At 45.7% G+C, this 26,089-nt stretch overlaps 1 protein-coding gene across 1 annotated transcript in view; it reads right to left on the reverse strand.

The window, feature by feature from the left end:
• Nucleotides 1-1,724: 1,724 nt before the first annotated feature.
• The window catches only part of phlpp1 (PH domain and leucine rich repeat protein phosphatase 1), a 265,740-nt gene continuing 241,375 nt past the window's right edge, over nucleotides 1,725-26,089 (reverse strand). Inside the window, exons 15-17 of the mRNA XM_072510108.1 lie at nucleotides 25,774-25,968; nucleotides 6,152-6,380; nucleotides 1,725-3,715 (exon numbers count right to left, since the gene is read on the reverse strand). Of these exons, the coding sequence (XP_072366209.1) occupies nucleotides 2,561-3,715; nucleotides 6,152-6,380; nucleotides 25,774-25,968 (1,579 nt within the window). The 3' untranslated portion in view covers nucleotides 1,725-2,560. The remainder of the gene's footprint in view (nucleotides 3,716-6,151; nucleotides 6,381-25,773; nucleotides 25,969-26,089) is intronic.

Below are 26,089 nucleotides of genomic sequence, written 5' to 3' on the forward strand. Positions count from 1 at the left end.
TTGCCTGCTCACCTGGTGCCTGCCAGCTTTGATAGCTGCAGGTTTACCTGGCCATCTTTGTGCCACAGCACTCCTCCATGGAAGCTCCCCTGGGTGAGATAGTTACCCTGTTCTATACTGTATATGTGGCAGCAGCACTCCACTCACACCGAGATAATTCACTCAACTCAGTTAATCCACATTCCTGATGGAACGGTGAACGATTGACAACAAAAAACGGAACAAAAACTGACAGCTCACTCTTGGAACTTCCTATTGACGGGTTTGGCGGCAGCGGGTGGGGGGGGGGGGGCTGTTCAACCCAACTGCTACTTGCAATCTGTGTAAAAGAATCTTTTTCTTAAACCACCGTTTCAGGGTATCCTGCCATTCCATCATCTTCCACACACCCCTGATCACAGTGCCATAGGGAGGAAGAATATAGCATTATTCAAGAAGTACTTCCAAATAATTATATTTTTCTCCCCTGTTCAGTGCAGAACAGCTTTACTTATAAACCTATGTCCCATTGCATTTTATACAACTCAATATGTCACAGGTTGTTGCAGTTTTTGTAAGGTTATCATAGTTGTGTAAAAGTATAGTAGTGCCACTTAAATCCTGTGCACCGGTGTTGTCTTTAAATTTGAAACCTTTCACCAAGAAAGAAGTTGCATTCATCAAGCTGAGTAATGTCAGTGCTAGTGGCCTGGATTCTCCGAAATCCCGGTCAGGTGTTGACGCAGGCGTAAACACCAGAGTGCTGTACGCCGGCGTCAATGGGCATCCTGGCCCAGCAATGGTGTTCAGGGGGCTAGCACGGCGCCGGAGTGCTGCGCGCTGCTCCGGTGGCAAAAGGAGGCCGTGCACGGCCGGTGCGGGTCCACGCATGCGCGTGCCAGCGCATGGTTGCCGTCTCCGCTCCGGCGCATGCACGTGGTGGCCGTCTCCGCACCAGCGCAGAGCAACATGTCGGGGACCTTACAGCAGGCCGTGGGGAAGGAGGTAGGCCCCCTCCAGATCACGGCCGCCCGCCGATCAGAAGCCCCCGATCGCGGGCCTGGACCCCGTGGAGGCCCCCCGCCCCAGGAGTCAGATCCCCCCACCAGGATGACCACCGTGGCCACGGGTCCGACCTCCCGCGGAGTGGTACGAGGTTGGAACCACGCCGGCGGGATTCGGCGGAACTCGGCGGGAGTTCAGCCAGTCGCCCGCAGAGAATCGACACGGGGGCCTATTTCAGCGGCCCCCGACCTGCGCCGTGACCGCGAGGGTGCGATTGCCGCCGATTCTCCGGTCACCAGAGAATTGCGGCCCGGCATAGCTGGAATTTCCCGCGCCTTCGGCGGTTCTCCGACCCTGCGCGGGCTCGGAGAAACCCGCCCAGGATGTTTAGTTTTCTGTTTTAAAGATCCAGGCTTAGGATTAACTGCATCAGGTTAGGTCTCATTTGGCACAGAACAAAACTCTCTACAATCTGTGTTAACAATGTATCTCAGCAAGGCTGAGCAGACCATCTCAGATCTAACCCTCAATTTCTCACACCAACCATCAATGTAATTGAAAAGCACCAATATGCTGAATTACAAGCAATTTTGAACCGTGCACTTCTACCTGTTCACATTTCAGTTCCAATTCTTACTCAGCCTCCCAATTATGCCAGGTAACAGGCCCATTAATCTTTGCACTCAGTACCAAATGCAGTACTTACAGTTCTACTTTTCATTAAAAATCAACCATACAAGTTTATTTAAATTGTAGATTTATTTTAAACAAAAATGTATTAACGTATCGGTTCACGAATCCTTTGTATATAATTTTGTTTTCCTTGCGACAACAGTGCTGGTGAGCAGCAGAAAAGATGGAAGAGCAGAAACTCAACGTGTGAAAATGGGCCAGCTGACAAAGAACAAAAAGTGATCCTTGAAAGAAAAAAAATGGCCAGATAGTAATCACACCAAAATCCAGTCACTCATTACCTTCTTACACCTGCATTGAGGGGATTCTTTTCCAGATACAGGACATTATGTTTATGCATCACTATACAACATTTAAACTATTTACAAATAATTTGTGAATCAGCTGTTCTCTCAGAGAAGATTAGTAAAATCTCAGTGACTATGTCACATTAACGAGTTTGCAACTCCTAGGAGTTAGTCTTTAAAGTCTACAAGTTTCTATGACTTTCACTTTAAAAAGCCATGATTTTAGAAATACCACATTTACAGCATTAACTAGAATCATTCATTCATAATACTTAGGCTTTCCTGTTTTTAAAACAAATACTCAACCGTTTAAGAATAATGACTGCCTGCAATGTACTAAATGTGTCCTCATCTTGTACAAACGATATGCTATAGGGAAACTGATGTTAATCGGTTATTTATATCTCAATTAATCAACAACAGAAACAACTAGAGATGATTTTAAAATGGCTGCACATCAGTGTGTGGAACTGGCAGAGGGAGGGTTTAGAAAGTGGGACAAAAATCTCTTGATATTTGAACAGTCTCAATTTGAAAGTAAATTTAAAAGAGCAAATAAGTATCAAATTCATTAAAACTAATAGTTTTCCTCCTGGTCATAGAGGTGTATCATAGCAATCTGGGAGCTGGTCCAGTTGATACTGGCGTTGTTGTTGTTCCTGGTGTTGCTTCATTATCTCCTTCACTTCTTCCTCCAATTCTGGGGGAATTATAAATTGGTCATCTGGATCGGGCTGCGCAGGAGCAGCAAAGTAGCCTCCACTCTTTTTCATTGGTGCATCAGCTGCCACCTCAATCATGTTGTGGCTCTTCTCTGAAGGTGCAACAGAACCATTTCCGCGCCTCCGACCAATAGTCCCTGTTGTGGAGTATTCAAATTTATTGTTGTCATTACCCAGCCAGTCATTTTCACCATGAACTTTAAGAAGGAGCAGTTTTTCAGAGTTTTCATCTTCATTTGCACTGATAACTATTCCTTCGTCACATGCATCAGAGGTTGAATGTATTGACATCTTTTCCTTGACCTGAATGCAGTGAATGTCAACCTCAACTTCCACTCTGCTGCCATTGGAAAAGACACCTTCAATGGGCTCTTCGTCTTCGCTGTCCAATCCGTTGTCTGAAAATGCGCTAGAGAAGGTGGCACTGGAGAGTTGTCGCTGGAATGAGTTGGTCAAACATACTGGGTGCAGCATACAACGCTGCTCACCATGGAACATGGGGCCTCCATCATTCATTGTGACATGAAGAGGCTCATCAGAGGCTGTTGAACCAACTTCGCTGCTCATCTCAGAGGTGGATATTTCACTGCTTATCTCTGAGGCAACGCCACTGCTGGATGATGGCATCCCCAATGTATCTGCTGGCCTGTCTTTTATAACCATGTTTACTGATGGAGGGAAACTGCCTGGGCTGGGAGGTGGTACGCCATTCATGTCACAACAGCAGAAGCAATCCTCACTAACGTTCAACTGGACAACCACAGCGCTGATGCTGTCATTGCACCCATAGCTTTGGGCTAGAGTACAGAGCTTCTTAGCAGCAGCTTGGGCATCAGGTACATTTCTCACAGATTCCACAGCCTCCAAATAGGAGATGCTGTCCCAGAGACCCTTACTGCCGAGAATGAAGAACTCGTCTTGAGGTGTCAGTGTAACAGAATGAACATGAGGCCGAGGAACAACGTATGGATGGAGGAATGTGTAGCCCAAAATCCGTGTAGAATCAGTCACCCCATTGACTTTATTGTCCTGCAATAAAAGGTAAAATGTTATTTCAGAGTAATGCAAAATGGTATATAAAAGATGTAGAAATTTTACAAATTAACAATGATAAAATAGCTTATTGTAGCCAATACGAACAGAAAAAAATTAATTTGAATTGCAATTGCTTATCTTTTAAATTTGCACAGAGAGTTTTGGGAACCAATCAGGAGCTTCTTAATGTCAGAATTTGCTCTGAAATCACGACATGAGAATTTCATTGAGACATAGGGTTCATTAGCACCGATCAAAAACCACCACCTAACTATTCTAATCCCCTTTTCAGCACTTGGCTCATAGCCTTGTATACCTTGGCATCGCAGGTGCACATCTAAATACTTCTCAAGTTTTATGAGGGTCTCTGCCTCCACCACCCTTTCAGGCAGCGAGTTCCACATTCCCACCATCCTCTGGGTGAAAATGTCTTTCCTCACATCCCCTCTAAAACCTCCTGCCCTTTACTTTACGCTCCCTGGTCACTGATCCCTCCACCAAGGGTAAAGTTTCTTCCTGTCTATTCTATCTCATAATTTTATACATCTCAATCATGTCCCCCCTTAATCCCCACTGCCCCAAGGAAATCAACTCCAGTCCATCCAATCTCTTCATAAACAAATTCTCCAGCCAGGCAACATCTTGGTAAATCAGACTATTTAAAAAGCAGAATTTGAGATTATATTTTAAGCCTTAATGAGGGTAATTTTAATTAAAATTGGCAGTTTTGTTTGTTGTGCTATCGCCTTCTGTCCATGTGGCTGAGCATTCTCAGCTGAAAAATTCCTACTTCGGAAGACAGATTTAGGATAACTGATAGCCCTTGCTCTGATTGTCCTAAATTTGGAAACTGGGATTCCTGGATCAGCCAAGCCAGAAGATACATTTTCTCGAATGCACCTCAGCATGACAGCACATTTCTGGTAAAAGGAAGGATCAACAGCATCTTCTGAAGTTCAGCTGGAAACAGCTGAACATTTGCACCAGTTTCCCTTGATTTGCTGTTCCGTGGCTGCATTGAGAGAATTAATTTTGAACTGTTCCAGCTTTGTTGGCTGTGTATTGGTTTGGCATGTACACCAAGTAATAGAATAATTTAAATTCTTCCATCATTTCCTTGTAGGAAATTCCTAAACAGCAACTGAACTTCTCTGCATTGGATCTAACCAGTAACAGAAAGAGAGGGCTCGGAAATTATCACAAAACTGAATGAGGGTTACTAAGAGAATGATTTTCCCAGGTCATTTTCCCTTGTAGAACTGGAGCAGTTCCAATTTCATTATGTAGAATGAATGAATGAATGAATGAAGAAGAATTGAGGTTCAAGAAGTGTAATCCAGTCCACTATATGGCCTCAAGTTTGTGATTTAAAAAAATAATTCAAAACACATTACTCATCACTTTTCAAATATAACGCAACATGCCTACATTACTCATGAGGGCAATTCTGTTGAGAACAATTTAATGATTTAAAATCTATTCACTATTTCTGGCAATTGTAAATTGAATTAGAGGCAATTGCTTTGATAGAATGGCTATAAAAAGCACATACTTTTCTTCTGCATTTATCGGATTCCATATGCACTTCTCAGTGTCAACTAATATTCAGTCCCTGGTGTCCCTCCGTAGAAGCACAAAAAACTGAGCCAGACTGCAGCAAACACGCACAGCCACAGCTGCACAGCCTTTGAAAATACTAATTTGTTTGTTTCGTAATCTAATACAACTTTTAAAAGAAACAAACAGAATTGATTTGTTAATTTCAAATATCAACAATCTCACCACCTACAGTGCCAACTGAGACCCATCACTCCCTTATCAGTGGGAAGCTGCAAGTTTGTTCTCGCTTCATTTCACAAGATAATACTAGATCCATTGTTTCTTTTATCATATTAAGGCGCACAATGAATTTCAGTAACATCTTTGTTGCCATCAATTATTTCCGAGTTTGGGCGGCATGTGGCACAGTGGTTTGCACTGGGACTGCGGCGCTGAGGATCCGGGTTCGAATCCTGGCCCTGGGTCACTGTCCGTGTGGAGTTTGCACATTCTCCCCGTGTCTGCGTGGATTTCACCCCCACAACCCAAAGATGCACAGGTTAGGTGGACTGGCCATGCTAAATTGCCCCCTAATTGGAGAAAAAAATAATTGGGTACTCTAAATTTATTTTAAAAAATTATTCCCGAGTCTATAAATTGTGCTCTTAAAAACTGCATTTCAACAAGACTGCCTCAAATCCTGCCGGACAAAATGCATACATGTGCCAGAATTGTCCAAAAATTTTTAAAACTAGTTACATGCAGCCTCAACTGTATCCATATTAAGAATATCATCTGGAAGTAATTAAAAACTGGCTAAAACATTTTTGCAGTAATTTGGTCACCTGGAAAACTGCCCAGGTAACTCTAGCTGAGTACTGGATATTTTACCTCAGTGACAATAGCTTTGTGCTGTTTAACTCTCTCCAATTCTTCATCACAGCGGACAGAATACAACTTTGAGAGAGGCAATGGCTTGCCATCTCTGCATAGGATGGCTTGGCACTTTCCCACATTAGCTGCAGTCAGCGTGAAGCAGCCACTGGGATCCATAGGATCGTGTTTTATATGACAAAGCACAGCAGAACCTCCTAGCTTCTGTCCGGCAGTTCCAAGTTTCCTAAAAAATTAAAATCATTATCAGAACAATTGGAATGAACTATAGTGATGTCAAACGTAATAGGTCGCAATAAAAAACATATTGGATGGTACACGTTTTGTTCCAGAAACATACAATGTTTCCATAAGCTGCAGAACAACAATCCACTTAAAAATGATCTGTGGAGACTGATAGAGAAATTGTATATCAATGTATGAAAGAATGCACTTCTGACTTTGATTTGAATAGCATTGAGCAAAAAAATCTCTCCCCAAAGAATAACTAAATTGTCTCTGAATTCTAGGTTATGATTTATTTGAAACATGTTCTGTGGTGAATTGTGTGCAATTATTAGGTTTCAGCAATCGGTGGCTTTGAAAGCAGACCAAGGCAGGCCAGCAGCACGGTTCAATTCCCGTAACAGCCTCCCCGAACAGGCGCCGGAATGTGGCGACTAGGGGCTTTTCACAGTAACTTCATTTGAAGCCTACTTGTGACAATAAGCGATTTTCATTTCATTTCATGTGTAGCACTGAGAATCTCATTAAACAGACACACAAATGAAACTGAACAAATAATTTTGCTGTGGAAGAGAAATAGCTGATGTTCGTGTTAATACTAACATCATAATAAAGTAACCAATCCAATTTCTCAGTTTTGACCCACAATTTATGTCTATAAATCTGCAATAATAACACTGGTTGTTTACACATCATAACATATTAATAAACAATATAGAATATAACTCAAAAGTTGGCACTGACGCCTGCTGATGGAATGAATTAAAGAATCAAATAAACACCTTCTTATAAAGTTCATAGTGCATAATTACATATACTCTAGAGTAATTCAAGACTGTAATCTAATCGAGGAATACAGATTACTATTACAACAAAAATCCTTGAGCTTTGCTCTCATGCTTTATGCCATTTAAAACCCTTGATTAGATTACTTCTTTGTAATTACTTCCAGCCCAAAATGACTCTGTATAACCTCTGAAACCCTCCTGTTTGTTCTTGGAGCTTTATCGTTAAACTTTCCTCCATTTTGAACAGCTACATTAGACTTTGTTCAGAATTGATGGCAAAAACGTGTGTGGAAATTTACAGACTGAATTTGTTAAATATCTCTACATTTGCCAGTTTATTTCTTACAGTATCACACTGGCTTTGAACAGATGCATGGCATTTCTCGTTGAAGACAGATCTGTGTTGGGAGATGAAATTACTGTTTTAATCTTGCCCCCTTTAACCTGTGAAGAGATCTCCTCGAGCTGCATGTTCAATTAAATCTTGTAATTATATTACTAAAAGGTTCTTGAGATGTAACACACAATTTTTCAAAACGACAAAGGGAAACTGATTCCTGGAATGTGTTGAATTAGTTAAATTCAGTCAGTGCAGCAGGTGCATTACAACAGGCCTCAGAACCCCTAGGTCAAGGCTGGTGCTGGGGAGAGATATCAGTCAGATGGTAACCTCTGGTGTGAAACATGATTAAGAAGAGGATCAGCTATAATCTGTCCAATAGTCACACAACTTCCTTCAGTGACTTGGCTGACGTGTGAAGAATGACCACTTTTCCATGAGGAACTAGAGGTTTACAGGCATCCACAGAACAGTGTGAAGGGGGCAAGAATAAGGCAGTAATTTCACTTCCACACACATCTGTATTCAAAGAAAAATACGATGCATCTGTTCAAGGTCAATACTAAAGGAGCTAAAATGTTCAGGAAAGCTGGATGTATGATTCAAAGAAAGCAATGAGCACCTATTTTATTTGTTATTTTTTGATCATGGTTAGAATTTTCATTATAGCAGGAAAACAAGACTGAAATATTCACAGATCAAATAATTGTACATTCAACTCCAGTTTACCTGTAATTACCATTAACTGTCCATGTGCTCTGTATATCACTCGAAATTGGGTAGAGAACAAAAGAACAAACTCAAAAGGTCAAGTTTGACAAACCTTCAGCCACACACTATTTAGTCCAACTTATTCACAGAAAGTGTTTTAAGGCAGGATTGAAGAATCCAGAAGTTTTGTACAAGAATATTAAAAATTATCAACAGTATCGTTAACTAATGAGAAAACCTATTTGTCTGACAAATAGACACTGGGGCAACTGCCAGGAAAGCACATTCATTATTCACATGTGTCATGGAAACCAAAGACAAAGTGTTTGGTGCTACAATTTGAATTAAAATACTTACTTTGTGCAATTTTAAGTTTTCATTTTTCCTCTTGAACTTTAAGCAAAAGAGTGAAGTTGGTACTTGAGAGCTGATGAAAACCCTTGTGGGGAGGTTAGAGAGGGAAAAAAGATTCCTCCGGTATGCTATTTGCAGCAAAATTGCTCTTTATTAATACTCTTTATAGGCAACAGTGGAAATCTTTCCCACGGTTAAAATGGCATTAACATATAGCACACTGCCGTGAAAATATATATATTGCCAAAGGGGAGTACAATTGCTCGACTTTGCAGCTGCAATTGCCCTAAAAGCAGAATTTGGGATGTCAATGGTGTCTGTGTGATGTAGCCACCTAAAATGGCTGATTCCCTATTAATTTGGCCAAAACCCGATTTAAAACCCGAAAAGGCTGATGGGAAAAGCAGCCGACAGGACACAAATGGACAGCTGCAGACAGAATAGCGTATTCGGCTCTGGGGAAGTCGGCCCAGATCGATACTCAAGACTTTTAGCAGCACATCAACCCAGACATCTGCAGTTTAATCCGCTATCCCCGGGAACAATTGCAACATATTAGCAATTGAATGCCGGGCCAGACCTGTCGGCGCCTGCAGTGGCCGAAACAAAAACAGGTGAACTACCACCCCCCCGATCGAGGAATCGCCCCGTTATTGGACATATCGAACCCAGTGATTGGGAACAAGTCCAATCACTTGGGACTCAGGGTCAAGGGCCGCCCCGAGAGGCGGGAAGCCCCTGGGCCCTATAAAGTGAGGGGCCAAGTTCAGATCTCTCTCTCTCTCCCTTCTTCTCCTGCTCGAGACCTTCGCAAGAACATCGACCAGAAACAGTAAGTCTGACTCCAGCGATCGCTACCCGATAAAGACTCCTAGCCATCGATCCGTATCAGCCTTTTTGAATCCCGCGTGCCAGATCCGATTCGATAAGCCATTCGTTTCCCAGACCTGGTGGGCCCTTCCTAAAGTTAAGTATTGGCCAGTAGTGGTAGGTTTCTATATAGATAGTAGGATTATTGTGTAAGCATTAATTGTATATAATAAATGACCGTTGATTTCAATCTTACTAAGCGGTGTGCTGACTTATTAATCATAACTCGAGCTTGAACCACGTGGCGGTATCAGAAAGATACCTGGCGACTCGTGAGCAAAGGTGACATAATCAGAGGTAATAAAACTAAGGCTAAAAAGAGCAAGTGAAGAAGGTCCGAGTGTAGGTAAGATACTCCTCAAGAGTAAAGATGTTGACAAAATTGTCTCCATTCTCAAGTTGTTCTTATGCATTATTACATTGCAAGCAGATTTTAGTAATTGTCTAAGAATGACCACCTGCCCACCCTCTCCAACAGCAACAGGTGCAAGTGTGAGAAGGTCCAATTGAAAATAATTTGTGTCACAGCTGGACTTTCGATCCTGCTCTTTTTCATATTACCTTTTATGCAAGGAAATGAGTCATATACAACATGCATTGTGCTGGTTAAAAAAAACAAATCATTGTCTTTCAGGGGACTCAGTTGTGAATAGCACAGGAAAAGCACATTATTTAGTTGCTGATTGATTTCAGTTTTGAGGTTATTTTCTCCAAAGTTAAATGGGTAATCTTCCAGATTTTAGTTCATACAGGAAGTCCCCACTTAAAAAGTTGTAGTTGTGTTCCTCAAAATCATGACTTTATCAACTTGTGATCATTGGTTTTATCACTGATTCCTATGAAAACCTAAGTTAGGCTCTTACTTGCTTGGAAAAATCAATGTACAAGTTGAAATACTGTACAGGTATACGTGCAGTATTGTGCATTCTTAGCTGCACAAGCTTGCAAAATAGAATAAATCACTAAATATAAAATAAATACTGCAGTTGGTATTTTAGTACCATAATCAGAAAGAAACTTTAAAACATTACAAGTCTAGAACCAGAAGATACATCTCAGAATAAGAGGCAAGGCCATTTAGGATCGAGTTGATGGGGAATTTCCATCAGTCAGAGGGCAGTAAATGTTTGGAATTCCCTGACCCAGAGGGCTGTGGAGGCTCAGTCATTGAGTATGTCCAAAACAGAAGTCGATACATTTCTTGATACCAATGACATTAAATGATACACGGATAGTACGGGAAGATAGTGTTGATGTAGAGCAGCCATGACCATGATCTTATTAATGGCGGAGCGGGCTCGAGGCCGAATGGCCTACTCCTGCACGTATGTTCCTAAATGTCTAAATTAATAAATTAAATAACCATTAAAATAAAATAAATTTTAAAATATAAAATAAGTATAAATGCAAATTAATGTTAAAAATGATTATAAACAAGGCAACACAGTGGTTATCACTGCTGCCTCACAGCGCCAGGGGCCCGGGTTCAATTCCGGTTTTGGGTGACTGTGTGCGGAGTTTGCACTTCCTCCCCATGTCTGCGTGGGTTTCCGCCGGGAGCTCCGGTTTCCTCCCACAGTCCAAAGATGTGTAGGCTAGGTGGACTGGCTATGCCAAATTTCCCCTTCGTGTCCAAAACGTTAGGTGGGGTTACTGGGTTACAGGGATAGTGTGGGGGTGTGGATTTAATTAGGGTTCCCTTTTCCAAGGGCTGGTGCAGACCCGATGGGCCGAATGGCCTCAATCTGCACTGCTGATTGTATGAACTGCCTGGTTGCTGAGTGACCGGGTTCCATCTAGTGGCAGAGGTTTGTCGGCGTAGGGAGCAGTTGAAGAACAAGTCCCAGAACTTTAGCTGAGAGCTGGAACTGGAATGTTGGGGAATTGAGCCAGCTGAAGAAGCCCCCGATGGCAACGACAGGCACTGGTGACTTTCAAGGTAAGAACAGAGGGTGCAAACAGGGGGAAGAGGGATTACAGGGCTGAAGGCAAGGGCGAGGAGTAAGTTTAAGAAGTCCCTGATGTTGGCAATGGACACTAGGGACTTTATATGTGTGAATAGAGGGTGGGAACAGGATGGGGTTTCAAGATGGACTGAGGGCAGGAGTGCGAGCAGGAAAGGAACTGAGGGCAGGAGAAGAGAGGCACAGAAGAGGTTCCCAGTGCTGGCGGTACTGGGGAAAATGCCAATTACGCATGTGGGATGCAGGCCACAACAGTTACAGTGAACGTTGCAACATTAAACATATATTATTTAAATATATACTTATTTTATGAACAATGTTAAAGTGAGACAATGATTACTCTTTCTTTATTCATTCACGGATGAGGGCTTCACTGATTATACCTGTTTATTTACCATCCCTAATTATCCTTGAGAAGGTGACGGTCAGCCGCCTTCTTGAACCACTGCAGTCATGTGGCGTAGGTACACCCAACTGTGCTGTTAGGGAGGGAGTTCAAGGATTTTGACCCAGATACAGCGAAGAAACAGTGATATATTTCAAGTCAGGATCATGATTGGCTTGGATGAAACTTCAGATGGTGGTATTCCCAGGTATCTGCTACCCTTGTCCTTGTAGATGATTGTGCTTGTGGGTTCGGAAGGTGCTGTCTGAGGAATGTTGGGTGAGTTCCTGCAGTGCACCCTGTAGATGGTACATATGGCTGCTAGTGTGCTTTGGTAGTGGAAGGAGTGAATGTTTCTGAAACAGTTGCCTTAGCCTGGATAGTGTCAAGCTTCTCGAGTGTTGTAGGAGTTGCATTCATCAGGCAAGTGAACAGTGTTCCATCACACTCCTGACCTGTGCCTTCTAGACGGTGGACAAGTTTTGGTGAGTCAAAGAGTGAGTTACTTGCCACATAATTCCAAGCTTATTAACCTGCTCTTCTCGCCACAGCATTTATACGGCTAATCTAGGTAAGTTTCTGGTCAACGGTAATTCCCAGAATGTTGATAGTGGAGGATTTTGCTGTGGTAATGCCATTGAATGTCAAGGGGCAAAGGGTAGACTCTCTCTTGTTGGAGACTGCACTGGCTTGGCACTTGTGTGGTGAAAATATTACTTGCCACTTCTCAGCCCAAGCCTGGATATTGTCCAGGTCTTGCTACATTTGGACACAGACAGCTTCAGTAGCATAGCCTTCGCGAATTGGGCTGAACATTGTGCATTCATCAGTGAATAATAAATGAAAAATGCTAACATAATGCCCTTATTCAAAAAGGGAGGGAGGCAGAATGTGGGAAATTACAGACCAGTTAGTTTAACATCTGTTGGTGAGAAATTATTCGAATCAATTATCAAGGACGTAATATCAGGACATTTGGAAAGTCAAACGCTATCCATCAGAGTCAGCATGGTTTTATGAAGGGCAAATCATGTTTGACTAATTTGCTGGAATTCTTCAAAGATGTAACAAGCAAAGTGGATAATGGACACCCTGTAGATGTAGTATATCTGGAGTTCCGGAAGGCATTTGATAAGGTGCCGCGCAGAAGGTTAATTCACAGGTTAGATCACATGGGATTAGGGGTAATTTATTAGCTTGGATAGAAGACTGACTGATGGACAGAAGACAGAGAGAAGGGATAAACAGTTTAGGCCTATACTCTCCAGAGCTTCGAAGAATGAGGGGAGATCTAATTAAGGTATATAAGATGATAAAATATATGGATCAAGTAGCCATGGAGCGGATGCTTCCTCTTGTGGGGCATTCTAGAACGAGGGTCATAGTCTTAGGATAAGAGGTAGCAAATTCAAAGCAGAGTTGAGGAGAAACTACTTCTCCCAAAGTCTTGTGAATCTGTGGAATTCGCTACCCCAGAGTGCGGTCGATGCTGGGACAGTGAGTAAAATTTGAGGAGTTAGATAGATTTTTAATTGGTAACGGGTTGAAGGGTTATGGAGAACGGGCAGGATGGTGGCGTTAAGGCCAGGATGAGATCAGCCATGATCTCAAGAGGTGGCACGGTGACACAGTGGTTAGCACTGCTACCTCAGAGCGACAGGGACGGGTTCAATTCCAACCTCGGGTGACTGTGTGGAGTTTGCACTTTCTCCCCGTGTTTGCGTGGGTTTCCTCCGGGTGCTCTGGTTTCCTCCCACAGTCCAAAGATGTGCAGGTGAGGTTAATTGGCCATGTTGAATTGCCCCTAAGTGTCTAAAGGTTGGGTGGGATTGCGGGGATGGAGCAGGAGATCGGGCCTAGGAAGGATGCTCTTTCGGAGGGTTGGTGCAGACTTGATGGGCCAAATGACCTCCTCCTGCACTGTAGGGATTCTATGGGCAGCACAAGTGGATAGCACTGTGGTTTCACAGCGCCAGGGACCAGGTTCGATTCCCCGCTGGGTCACTGTCTGTGCCGAGTCTGCATGTTCTCCCATGTGTCTGCGTGGGTTTCCTCCGGGTGCTCCGGTTTCCTCCCACAGTCCAAAGATGTGCAGGTTAGGTGGATTGGCCATGCCAAATTGCCCTTAGTGTCCAAAATAGGTTAGTAGGGGCTATTGGGTTACGGGGATAGGATGGAAGTGAGGCCTTACGTGGGTCGGTGCAGACTCGATGGGCCAAATGGCCTCCTTCTGCACTGTATGTTCTATGTTCTATGATCGATGGCGAAGCAGACTTGTTGGGCCAAATGGCCTAATTCTGCTCCTGTATCTTATGAACTTATCTTATATCTTAGGAATATCCCCACTTCTGCACTTATGTTCAAGTGAAGCAGCTGAAAATAGTTAGGCCTAGGACAATACCCTGAGGAACACCTGCAGTAATACACTGGAGCGGAGATGACTGACCTCCAATAAGTACAACCATATTCCTTTGTGCAAGGTATGACACAACGGACAGTTTTCCCCCAGATTCTCACTGACTCTAGTTTTGCCAGGGCTCCTGGATGCCGCACTCAGTAAAATGCGGCCTTTATGTCAAGGGCAATAACTCTTAACTCACCTCAGGAGTTTGTCTTTTTTGGCTATTTTGAACCAAGACTGCAATGAGGTCAGGAGCGGAGTTACCCTGTGTGGAATCCAACCTGAGCGCTAGTGAGCAGAGTATTGTTAAACAAGTGCCACTTGATGGTACTGTTGATGACCACTTCTATCAAGATGTACACTGATACCAGAGTGGTCCAGTCTTGTGTGTACAGGACATACCCAGCAATTTTCCACAGATGCCAGTATTGGTTAGAGGCATGACAAGTTCTGGAGCACAAGTCTTCAATATTATTGCTGGAATATTGTCAAGGCTCATAACCTTCGCAGTATCCAGTGCCTTCAGCCCTTTCTTGAAATCACGTGGAGCAAATTGAATTGGCTGAAGACTGGCATCTGTGATGCCAGGGATCTCTGAAGGAGGCAGAGATGGATCATCCACCCAGCACTTCTGGCTGAAGATTGTAGCAAATTGTAGCCTCATCTTCTGTACTCGGGCTAGGCTCCCCCATCATTGAGAATGGTGATATTTACGGAGCCTCCTTCTCCAATGAGTTGTTCATTGTCCAGGATTTGACAGGAGAAAAATCAAATCAATTGGCTGGATGTACGAACATATAAACAATAAGGAGAAGGCCATTCGCTCCTCAAGCCTGCTCCTCTATTCAATAGGATTGTGGCCGATCTGATAATAACCGCAAATCTGTATCCTGCTTACACTCGATAACGAATCACCCGCTTGCTTCCAAGAACATATCCACTTTTGCTTTGAAAATATTCAAAAGACTGTGCTTCCACCGCCTTTTCAAGAAGAGGGTTCCAAAGACATTTGCTTCCTCTCCACTTTAATGGGCGACTCCTTATTTTTAAACAATGACCCCTAGTTCTAGATTCCCCCACGAGAGGAAACATCGATTCCACATTCACCCTGTCAAGATCCCTCAGGATCTTATATGTTTCTTTTTATAATTCTTTTTAAAATTCCAATTAAGGGACAATTTTAGCGTGGCTAAATTTCAGTTGCGAGGGTGAGACCCATGCAGACAGGGAAAGAATGAGCAAACTCGACACGGACAGTGAACCGGGGCCGGGATCAAACCCGCATCAATCAGCGGCATGAGGCTGCAGTGCTAACCACTGCACCACCGTGCCACCCTAGGATCTTAATGCTTCAATCAAGTCCCCTCTTACTGTTCTGAACCCCAGCGGATACAAGCCTGGCCTGTCCAACCTTTCCTCCTAAGACAACTCATTCATTCCAGGTATTCATCCAGTAAAGCTTCTCTGAACTGCTTCCAACACATTTACATCCTTCCTAAAATAAGGTGACCAATACAGTACTCCATATGTGGTCTCACTAGTGCCCCTAAAACTGAATCATAACCTTTGTATTCAATTCCCCTTACAATAAATTACAACATTCCTAATTCCAGCTTTCCAAATTACTTGCTGTACTGCATACTAGCCCTTTTGTGATTCATGCACTAAGACACCCAGATCTCTCACCAATTGGATAATATGCTCTCTCTTATTCTTTCTACCAAAATGAACAATGTCATATTTGCCCACATTATACTCCATTTGCCAGATATTTGCGTACGCACTTAACCTACATCCTTTTATACCCTCATTATATCTTCTTCACAACTTACTCTCCTATCTATCTTTTTATCATCAGCAAATCAGGTAACCATCCCATCCAAATCATTTCTATAAATTGTAAACAGTTGAGGTTGCCGCACTGATCCCTGTGGCACACCACTCATTACACCTTGCCAACCTGAAAAAAAAACTATTTATACATAGTCTCTGCTGCCTGCCAGCCAACCAATCTTCTATTCGCGCCCTCTGTACCAGGACTTTTTATTTTCTGCAATAACCTTTGATGTGGCACTTCATCAAATTCCTTCTGGAGATCTATGTACAATACATCCACCTTTTATCCAAAGCACAGATTACTTCCTCAAAGAACTCCAATAATTGTTTAAATGTGATTTCCCTTTCACAAAACCATGTTGACTCTGCCTGATTACCTAAAGGGCACGATCTAACCAAATTCGTTCCAAGTGTGGTAGCGAGCGGGAAATATCGATTGTTTCCCGACAGCTGACACAGCAAGGCCGTCACCCATATCTAACATTAATTGGCCCACATAACAAGGCCTCACGAGTTTCACGCTGCAAATGACTGACCCGCCAGCTGATTCGCTGGGACCAAGACCGGCAGCTTATTGCTAACGAAGGAGCAGCTCTTAAACCAGTCCCGCAGAGCAGACTCCACACAGCATGCAGCTATGCCACCGTAGTGGCAGCATGGTGGCGCAGTGGATTAGCCCTGCTGCCTCACGGCACCGAGGTCCCAGGTTCGATCCCGGCTCTGGGTCACTGACTGTGTGGAGTTTGCACATTCTCCCCGTGTTTGCATGGGTTTCGCCCCCACAACACAAAGATGTGCAAGGTAGGTGGATTGGCCAAGCTAAATTGCCCCTTAATTGGAAGAAATGAATTGGGTACTCTAAATTAATTTTTTAAAAAGCTATGCCACCGAAGAGTCCAGCTCCAAGATTCAGAGATGCATACCTCGCCAGACTGTTGGACGCGATGGAGTCCAGACAGGATACCCCGTTCCCCCGAGGTCAGCCACGGGGCAGCTACCGCCAGCGCAGGGAGTGTGAGCAGGAGGACCGGCACCCAGTGCCGCAATAAGATCAACGACCTCCAAAGGGCCGCATAGGTGAGTTGGCACCAGCCCCCTGGAACCGGTCCCGCCTGTCACCTCCACCCCCCCCCCCCCCCAACAATCCAGATGGCCATGTGCCTGGCACCACCCCCACCCAGCAACATACCATGACCCCCCCCCCAGCAATGCTCATGACGTCCCCACCCAGATTACATTCTGCGCCCTTGCCACACTCCGTGCTTCCTCCAAGTGGTGTCCAACATTGAGGAGGACTGATTCATCAGTTTGGGGAGGTGGTGGTGTCAGTGATACATGGTAATCAACAGGAAGCTTTCATGCCCATGTTTGACTTGATGCCTGAGACTTCATGTTCTCCGGAGTCAATTTTGAGGACTCCAAGTGAAACTCCCTCCTAACTTTCTAGCACTGTGCCACCACCACTTCTGCTCAGTCTGTCCTGCCAGTGGACAGGACATGTCCAGGAGCGATGATGATGATGTCTGGGACATTGTCTCCAAGGTATAATTTCATGTGTATGACTATGTCAGGCTGTTGCTTGACGAGTGTGAGAGACAACCAATTTTGGCATAAGCCCCCCATTTTCATAAGTAGCACTTTACAGGATCGACAAGGCTGAGTTTTCCATCATTTCCAGTGCTCAGGGTGGCACGGTAGCGCAGTGGTCAGCACTTCTGCCTCACGGTTCCGAGGTCCCAAATTCGGTCCCGGCCCCGGGTCAGATCCCAGCCACGGGACACTGTCTATGTGGAATTTGCACATTCTCCCTGTACCTGCATGGGTCTCAACCCCACAGCCCAAAAGGATATGCAGGGTAGGTGAATTGGCCACGCTAAATTGCCACTTAATTGGAAAAAAAGAATTGGGTACTCTAAGTTTTTTAAAAATCATTTCCGGTGCCTAGGTCGATACTGGATGGTCCATTCTTTTGAGACTTTGTCGTGTTTCTGTACAACTGAGAGGCTTGTGAAGCCATTTCAGAGGGCAGTTAAGTCACATGGAGGCCAGACCAGGTAAGGATGGCAGATTTCCTTCCCGAAAGGACATTTATGAACCACAATCGGCAGTGGTTCATGGCCATCACTAGACTTTTATTTCCACTATTTATCCTACCATCAATGTTAACCTGACTGGTTTACAACTCCCTGCACGTGTTCTGTCCTCCTTAAATATAAGAATTGAGTGATGAATATAGGGATAATTATAAGTGAAAATTAATATGACTCATGGAAGCTTTTAAAATGAGGCATTGTATTGTTTCTGTGTTGTCATCTTGATGTGGTCAGATGGTCAATGGCCTGAGAAACGAAGCCCGACAAAGAATTGGACACTTTAAATTAAACCGCAGCAGGGCAGCATGGTTGCGCAGTGAGTAACACTGCTGCCTCACGGCGTCAAGGTCCCAGGTTCGATCCCGGCTCTGGGCCACTGTCCGTGTGGAGTTTACACATTCTCCCCGTGTTTGCGTGGGTTTCGCCCCCACAACCCAAAGATATGCAGGCTAGGTGGATTGGACATGCTAAATTGCCCCTTAATTGGAAACAAATTAATTAGGTAATCTAAAAAAATGTTTTTAAATTAAACTGCAGCCACTAGCCTCCACAATAAGGCCTGATGGGAACTTGGACAGGCTAAGTTCGAATACACTAGCCAGGGACAGTCAAACAAGGGCAAATCCGAACTTGTCCTGCAAGCTGGGATCGGAGATAGTCAGCCTTATCCTTATAAGGACGTTGTGCATTTCCCAGTTTCGGCCAGACTCTCTGGCACCTCGGATTCCAAACATCACCATATATGGAATTGGATAACATGCGGACAGTGCACCTGAAGATGGGATCTGGGGGTTCTTGGTGTCCTACAGATTTGGAATCGGCAACTCCATTGGGTGTTGCGATCCCCGGCCTATGAGCTCATTGGCTCAAGGTCAAAGAATCTTCTGAAGGACTGAAAGGGGGGGGGGGGGGGAAAGAGAGGATGGGGGGGTGGGGGGGGGGGGGGGGGGGGGTAGAAGAGGGGTGGGGGTAAGAAGGGACGCCTGAACACCATCCCCAGTGAAGACACGACCTGACCCATTGCAATCCCATGTCGACGGAAGAGGACAGGCGAGATCAACCTTGGAGCTTGAGAGCCGGCAGAGCATGGTGAATTGGACCTAGTGACTCGAACAAGTTCATCGACACGGGTAGTGTTTTTACAAAAAATGAATTTAGAGTACCCAATTCATTTTTTCCAATTAACGGGCAATTTAGCATGGCCAATCCACCTACCTTGCACATCTTTGGGTTGTGGGGGCAAAACTCACACAAACACAGGGAGAATGTGCAAACTCCACACGGACAGTGGCCCAGAGCCGGGATCAAACCTGGGGCCTTGGCGCCATGGGGCAGCAGTGCTATCCACTGTGCCACCGTGCTGCTCTACGGGTAGTGTTTTTAGTCTCAGACAGATAGCTATCGAGAGCTAAGAGTTACTTTGTGAGAGGATTAAGAGTTGTTCTACCGCTTCCGGGTGCGGCGATGACCAGCTGAGTCGCACGTTTCGGCAGCTCCCTGTGAAACGGACTTTTGGGCTCTTGATAGGAGCCCCAACGGCAATTTTGACGGCTAAAAACACTGTGCGGTAAACCAGAAGGGAATCCCCCCTGGATACGGATGGAAAAAGGAGGAGAGAGTGGCCAGATTGCAGTGGATCCTTTAGAACAGCGGCAAGGAAGGCAAGCAAAAACCAAGATGGCGTCGGAAGGTGGCAGTTTAACATGGGGCCCTGAACAACAAGAGTTCTTGAAATGCTGTGTGGAAGAGATCAAAAAGGAAATGAAGAAAGAGCTGTTGGCCCCGATACTACAGGCGATCGAAGGGCTAAAGGAGGAACAAAAGACCCAGGAGCGGGAGCTTCGGGTCGTGAAGGCAAAGGCAGCCGAGAATGAGGACGATATACAGGGCCTGGTGATGAAGACGGAGACGCAGGAGGCACATCAGAAACGATGTGTGGAAAGGTTGGAGGCACTGGAAAACAACGCAAGGAGGAACAACCTGAGGATTCTTGGTCTTCCTGAAGGTGTGGAGGGAGCGGACGTCGGTGCATATGTGAGCACGATGCTGCACTCGTTAATGGGAGCGGAGGCCCCGGCGGGTCCGTTGGAGGTGGAGGGAGCATACCGAGTGATGGCGCGAGGACCGAGAGCAGGAGAAATTCCCAGAGCCATAGTGGTGAGATTCCTCCGTTTTAAGGATAGAGAAATGGTCCTTAGATGGGCGAAGAAAACTCGGAGCAGTAAATGGGAGAACGCGGTGATCCGCGTTTATCAAGACTGGAGTGCGGAGGTGGCGAGAAGGAGGGCGAGCTTTAATCGGGCCAAGGCCGTGCTTCATAAAAAGAAGATAAAATTTGGAATGCTGCAACCGGCAAGACTGTGGGTCACATATCGAGGGAGGCACCACTACTTTGAGACGGCGGATGAAGCGTGGACTTTTATTGTGGAAGAAAAACTGGAATGAGCGGGTTATTAAAAAGAACGTTCGAACAAAGTAGTGGGGCGAATGTGGGGGGCAAAGAGGGGTTTTATGTACTAATCCTGCGATGTGGTAACTTTTCTCTCTCCCACAGGTGGTGATGGGGGGAGGAGGGGAGGTGGAGGAGATGGGGCGTTGGCCATTGGGGGCGGGGCCAAGGGAGAAGCGCAGGCTTGGTTCCCGCGCTATGATAATCATGGCGGGAATAGAGAAGCAGGAAGGAGGGGGCGCCGCACGGTGCGAGCCGAGGTCACGGGGGGAAGCCGAGGTCAGCCAGAGTTTGCTGACTTCTGGGAGCAACATGGGGTGAGTAAATACGCTAGCGGGGGATCTAGCGGGGGGGGTGGGAGGGGGGAATTACTGGGTTGCTGCTGCTGGGGAGAGGGGGGAGCTGGTATGGGAGAGGATGGGCGGGGGGCACCGCCTGGGGGAGATACAGCTGCGTGGGAACCGGGTGAGGAGCTGGAAAAAGGTGATGGCTAATCGACAAGGGGGGGGGGTAGGAAGCCCCCCAACTCGGCTGATCACGTGGAACGTGAGAGGGCTGAACGGGCCGATAAAGAGGGCACGGGTACTCGCACACCTTAAGAAACTTAAGGCAGATGTGTTGTATTACAGGAAACGCACCTGAAACTGATAGACCAGGTTAGGCTACGCAAAGGATGGGTGGGGCAGGTGTTCCATTCGGGGCTAGATGCGAAAAACAGGGGGGTGGCTATATTAGTGGGGAAGCGGGTAATGTTCGAGGCAAAGACTATAGTGGCGGATAACGGGGGCAGATACGTGATGGTGAGTGGCAAACTACAGGGGGAGACGGTGGTTTTGGTAAACGTATATGCCCCGAACTGGGATGATGCCAATTTTATGAGGCGGATGCTAGGACGCATTCCGGACCTAGAGATGGGAAAGCTGATAATGGGGGGAGATTTTAATACGGTGTTGGAACCAGGGCTGGATAGGTCGAAGTCCAGGACTGGAAGGAGGCCGGCAGCAGCCAAGGTACTTCAAGATTTTATGGAGCAGATGGGAGGTGTAGACCCGTGGAGATTTAGCAGACCTAGGAGTAAGGAGTTCTCGTTTTTCTCCTACGTCCATAAAGTCTACTCGCGAATAGACTTTTTTGTGCTGGGTAGGGCATTGATCCCGAAGGTGAGGGGAACGGAGTATACGGCTATAGCCATTTCGGATCACGCTCCACACTGGGTGGACTTGGAGATAGGGGAGGAAACAGGAGGGCGCCCACCCTGGAGAATGGACATGGGACTAATGGCAGATGAGGGGGTGTGTCTAAGGGTGAGGGGGTGCATTGAAAAGTACTTGGAACTCAATGATAATGGGGAGGTCCAGGTGGGAGTGGTCTGGGAGGCGTTGAAGGCGGTGGTTAGAGGGGAGCTGATATCAATAAGGGCACATAAAGGGAAGCAGGAGAGTAAGGAACGGGAGCGGTTGCTGCAAGAACCTTTGAGGGTGGACAGACAATATGCGGAAGCACCGGAGGAGGGACTGTACAGGGAAAGGCAAAGGCTACATGTAGAATTTGACTTGCTGACTACAGGCACTGCAGAGGCACAATGGAGGAAGGCACAGGGTGTACAGTACGAATATGGGGAGAAGGCGAGCAGGTTGCTGGCACACCAATTGAGGAAAAGGGGAGCAGCGAGGGAAATAGGGGGAGTGAGGGATGAGGAAGGAGAGATGGAGCGGGGAGCGGAGAGAGTGAATGGAGTGTTCAAGACATTTTATAAAAAATTATATGAAGCTCAACCCCCGGATGGGAGGGAGAGAATGATGGGCTTCTTGGATCGGCTGGAATTTCCCAAGGTGGAAGAGCAGGAAAGGGTGGGACTGGGAGCACAGATCGAGGTAGAAGAAGTGGTGAAAGGAATTAGGAGCATGCAGGCGGGAAAGGCCCCGGGACCGGATGGATTCCCAGTCGAATTCTATAGAAAATATGTGGACTTGCTCGCCCCGGTACTGACGAGGACCTTTAATGAGGCAAAGGAAAGGGGACAACTGCCCCCGACTATGTCTGAAGCAACGATATCGCTTCTCTTAAAGAAGGAAAAGGACCCGCTACAATGCGGGTCCTATAGACCTATTTCCCTCCTAAATGTAGATGCCAAGGTCCTGGCCAAGGTAATGGCAATGAGAATAGAGGAATGTGTCCCGGGGGTGGTCCACGAGGACCAAACTGGGTTTGTGAAGGGGAGACAGCTGAACACGAATATACGGAGGTTGTTAGGGGTAATGATGATGGCCCCACCAGAGGGAGAAACGGAGAAAGTAGTGGCGATGGATGCCGAGAAAGCATTTGATAGAGTGGAGTGGGATTATTTGTGGGAGGTGTTGAGGAGATTTGGTTTTGGAGAGGGGTATGTTAGATGGGTGCAGCTGTTGTATAGGGCCCCAGTGGCGAGCGTGGTCACGAATGGACGGGGATCTGCATATTTTCGGCTCCATAGAGGGACAAGGCAGGGATGCCCTCTGTCCCCATTATTGTTTGCACTGGCGATTGAGCCCCTGGCGATAGCGTTGAGGGGTTCCAAGAAGTGGAGGGGAGTACTTAGGGGAGGAGAAGAGCACCGGGTATCTTTGTATGCGGACGATTTGCTACTATACGTGGCGGACCCGGCGGAGGGGATGCCAGAAATAATGCGGATACTTGGGGAGTTTGGGGATTTTTCAGGGTATAAATTGAACATGGGGAAAAGTGAGTTGTTTGTGGTGCATCCAGGGGAGCAGAGTAGAGAAATAGAGGACCTACCGTTGAGGAAGGTAACAAGGGACTTTCGTTACCTGGGGATCCAGATAGCTAAGAATTGGGGCACATTGCATAGGTTAAATTTAACGCGGTTGGTGGAACAGATGGAGGAGGATTTCAAGAGATGGGATATGGTATCCCTGTCAATGGCAGGGAGGGTGCAGGCGGTTAAGATGGTGGTCCTCCCGAGATTCCTCTTTGTGTTTCAGTGCCTCCCGGTGGTGATCACGAAGGCTTTTTTTAAAAGGATTGAAAAGAGCATCATGGGTTTTGTGTGGGCCGGGAAGACCCCGAGAGTGAGGAAGGGATTCTTACAGCGTAGCAGGGATAGGGGGGGGGCTGGCACTACCAAGCCTAAGTGAGTATTATTGGGCCGCTAATATTTCAATGGTGAGTAAGTGGATGGGAGAGGAGGAGGGAGCGGCGTGGAAGAGATTAGAGAGGGCGTCCTGTAGGGGGACTAGCCTACAGGCTATGGTGACAGCCCCATTGCCGTTCTCACCAAGGAACTACACCACGAGCCCGGTGGTGGTGGCTACACTGAAGATTTGGGGACAGTAGAGACGGCATAGGGGAAAGACTGGAGCCTTGGGGGGGTCCCCGATAAGAAACAACCATAGGGTTGCCCCGGGGGGAATGGATGGGGGATATGGAATGTGGCAAAGAGCAGGAATAACGCAACTGAAAGATCTGTTTGTGGATGGGAAGTTCGCGAGTCTGGGAGCGCTGACCGAGAAATATGGTTTGCCCCAAGGGAATGCATTCAGGTATATGCAACTGAGGGCTTTTGCGAGGCAACAGGTGAGGGAATTCCCACAGCTCCCGACACAAGAGGTGCAGGACAGAGTGATCTCAAAGACATGGGTGGGGGATGGTAAGGTGTCAGATATATATAGGGAAATGAGGGATGAAGGGGAGACTATGGTAGATGAACTAAAAGGGAAATGGGAAGAAGAGCTGGGGGGGGAGATCGAGGAGGGGCTGTGGGCAGATGCCCTAAGCAGGGTAAACTCGTCGTCCTCGTGTGCCAGGCTAAGCCTGATTCAGTTTAAGGTATTACACAGGGCACATATGACTGGAGCACGGCTCAGTAAATTTTTTGGGGTGGAGGATAGGTGTGCGAGGTGCTCGAGAAGCCCAGCGAATCATACCCATATGTTTTGGTCATGCCGGCACGACAGGGGTTTTGGATGGGGGTCAAAAGTAGTAGGAGTCCGGGTCGAACCAAGCTGGGGGTTGGCTATATTTGGGGTTGCACAAGAGCCGGGAGTGCAGGAGGCGAGAGAGGCCGATGTTTTGGCCTTTGCGTCCCTAGTAGCCCGGCGCAGGATATTGCTAATGTGGAAAGAAGCCAAGCCCCCGGGGGTGGAGACCTGGATAAATGACATGGCGGGGTTTATAAAGCTAGAGCGGATTAAGTTCGTCCTAAGGTGGTCGGCTCAAGGGTTCACCAGGCGGTGGCAACCGTTCGTCGAATACCTCGCAGAAAGATAGACGGAATGGGAAAAAGAAGGCAGCAGCAGCAGCCCAGGATCGGGGGGGGGGAACCAGAAGGACTCTCAGGGTTGTTAATATATACTGTATAGTATGTATAGGTCGTTGCTCCAGATAATTATATATTGGACTGTTAAATTATATTTTTGGAGAGTGTTACTTGTGACAAGGCAGTTGCCAATTAGGGCTAGTTTTCATTTTTGTTATTTATTATTTATTCATTTTTTGTTTATAAAATAGGTCATTGTTATTTGTGTTGTTATAATATTGTGTAAAGGATGCACAATGTACGGTGTTGGTTGACCAAAAATTTTCAATAAAATATTTAATTTTAAAAAAGAGTTGTTCTACCAAGAGTTCGTCATAGGAGGGCTAAGGGTTGTTTTATCGAGAGTTAACAGTTGTTTTATAAAAGAATTATGAGTTGTTTTGCACAAGAGAATTGAGAGTGGTTTATGAATAAAATTGGGTTAACCTGTGAACCTGTTGTCCTTTGTTCATCTCAGAAGGTAAACGTTTTAATAATAAGTGTCTGAAATTCACCAGACAACACTGAATATAAATCAATTATTTTAAAACATTACTGAGTGAGGAATAATGAATATAAGCTTCCGAAAAACTTTTTTTTTTTAAAGCAGGAAATATCTTATTTAGCAGGAGTGAAAATAAATTGGAAATCTGGGGTTCAAATTGGCATTTTTTTTTGACTGAACAAAAAGTTGATTAAATGCACAAACAGAATATGCATGAAGACAGCAAGACATGTCACCGAGGTACCCTCAGCTAAGCCGAGCCAAACCGAGACAGCTCAATTAGACAACTGATACTAGACACTAAATTTCTCCATTCAAATAGGATGGTATTAAATTGCAACATTCAAACTATCCAGGAGCAACAACACATCATCATGTAACAGATTCTGAATGAATTTACTAACCTCTGCATGACCAGGAAAGTATTAGTCATGTATTCCTCATCGCTCTTTGATTTCTGCAGTTCCTCTGCCAAAACATCGCTCATGGTGCACTGCAGGAGGTAGGGCACTTCTACATTCCGGTCACCATCAAATACCCCGTACAGAGCCTCTCTGTTGTCACAAAAATTATTCACTGACAAGGCAGCCACACACAACCTGGGTTTGAAATAAAGAAAGCAAATTTACCATTTCTTTCCTCCCACAACCTTTTTCTTTAAAATAAAATCCAAATTTTCTGGTTGATTTATTGAGGCGTCAAGGAAGAGTTTCAAATCTC

Source organism: Scyliorhinus torazame, chromosome 6 (genome assembly GCF_047496885.1).
Source record: "Scyliorhinus torazame isolate Kashiwa2021f chromosome 6, sScyTor2.1, whole genome shotgun sequence".
Classification (NCBI taxonomy): domain Eukaryota; kingdom Metazoa; phylum Chordata; class Chondrichthyes; order Carcharhiniformes; family Scyliorhinidae; genus Scyliorhinus; species Scyliorhinus torazame.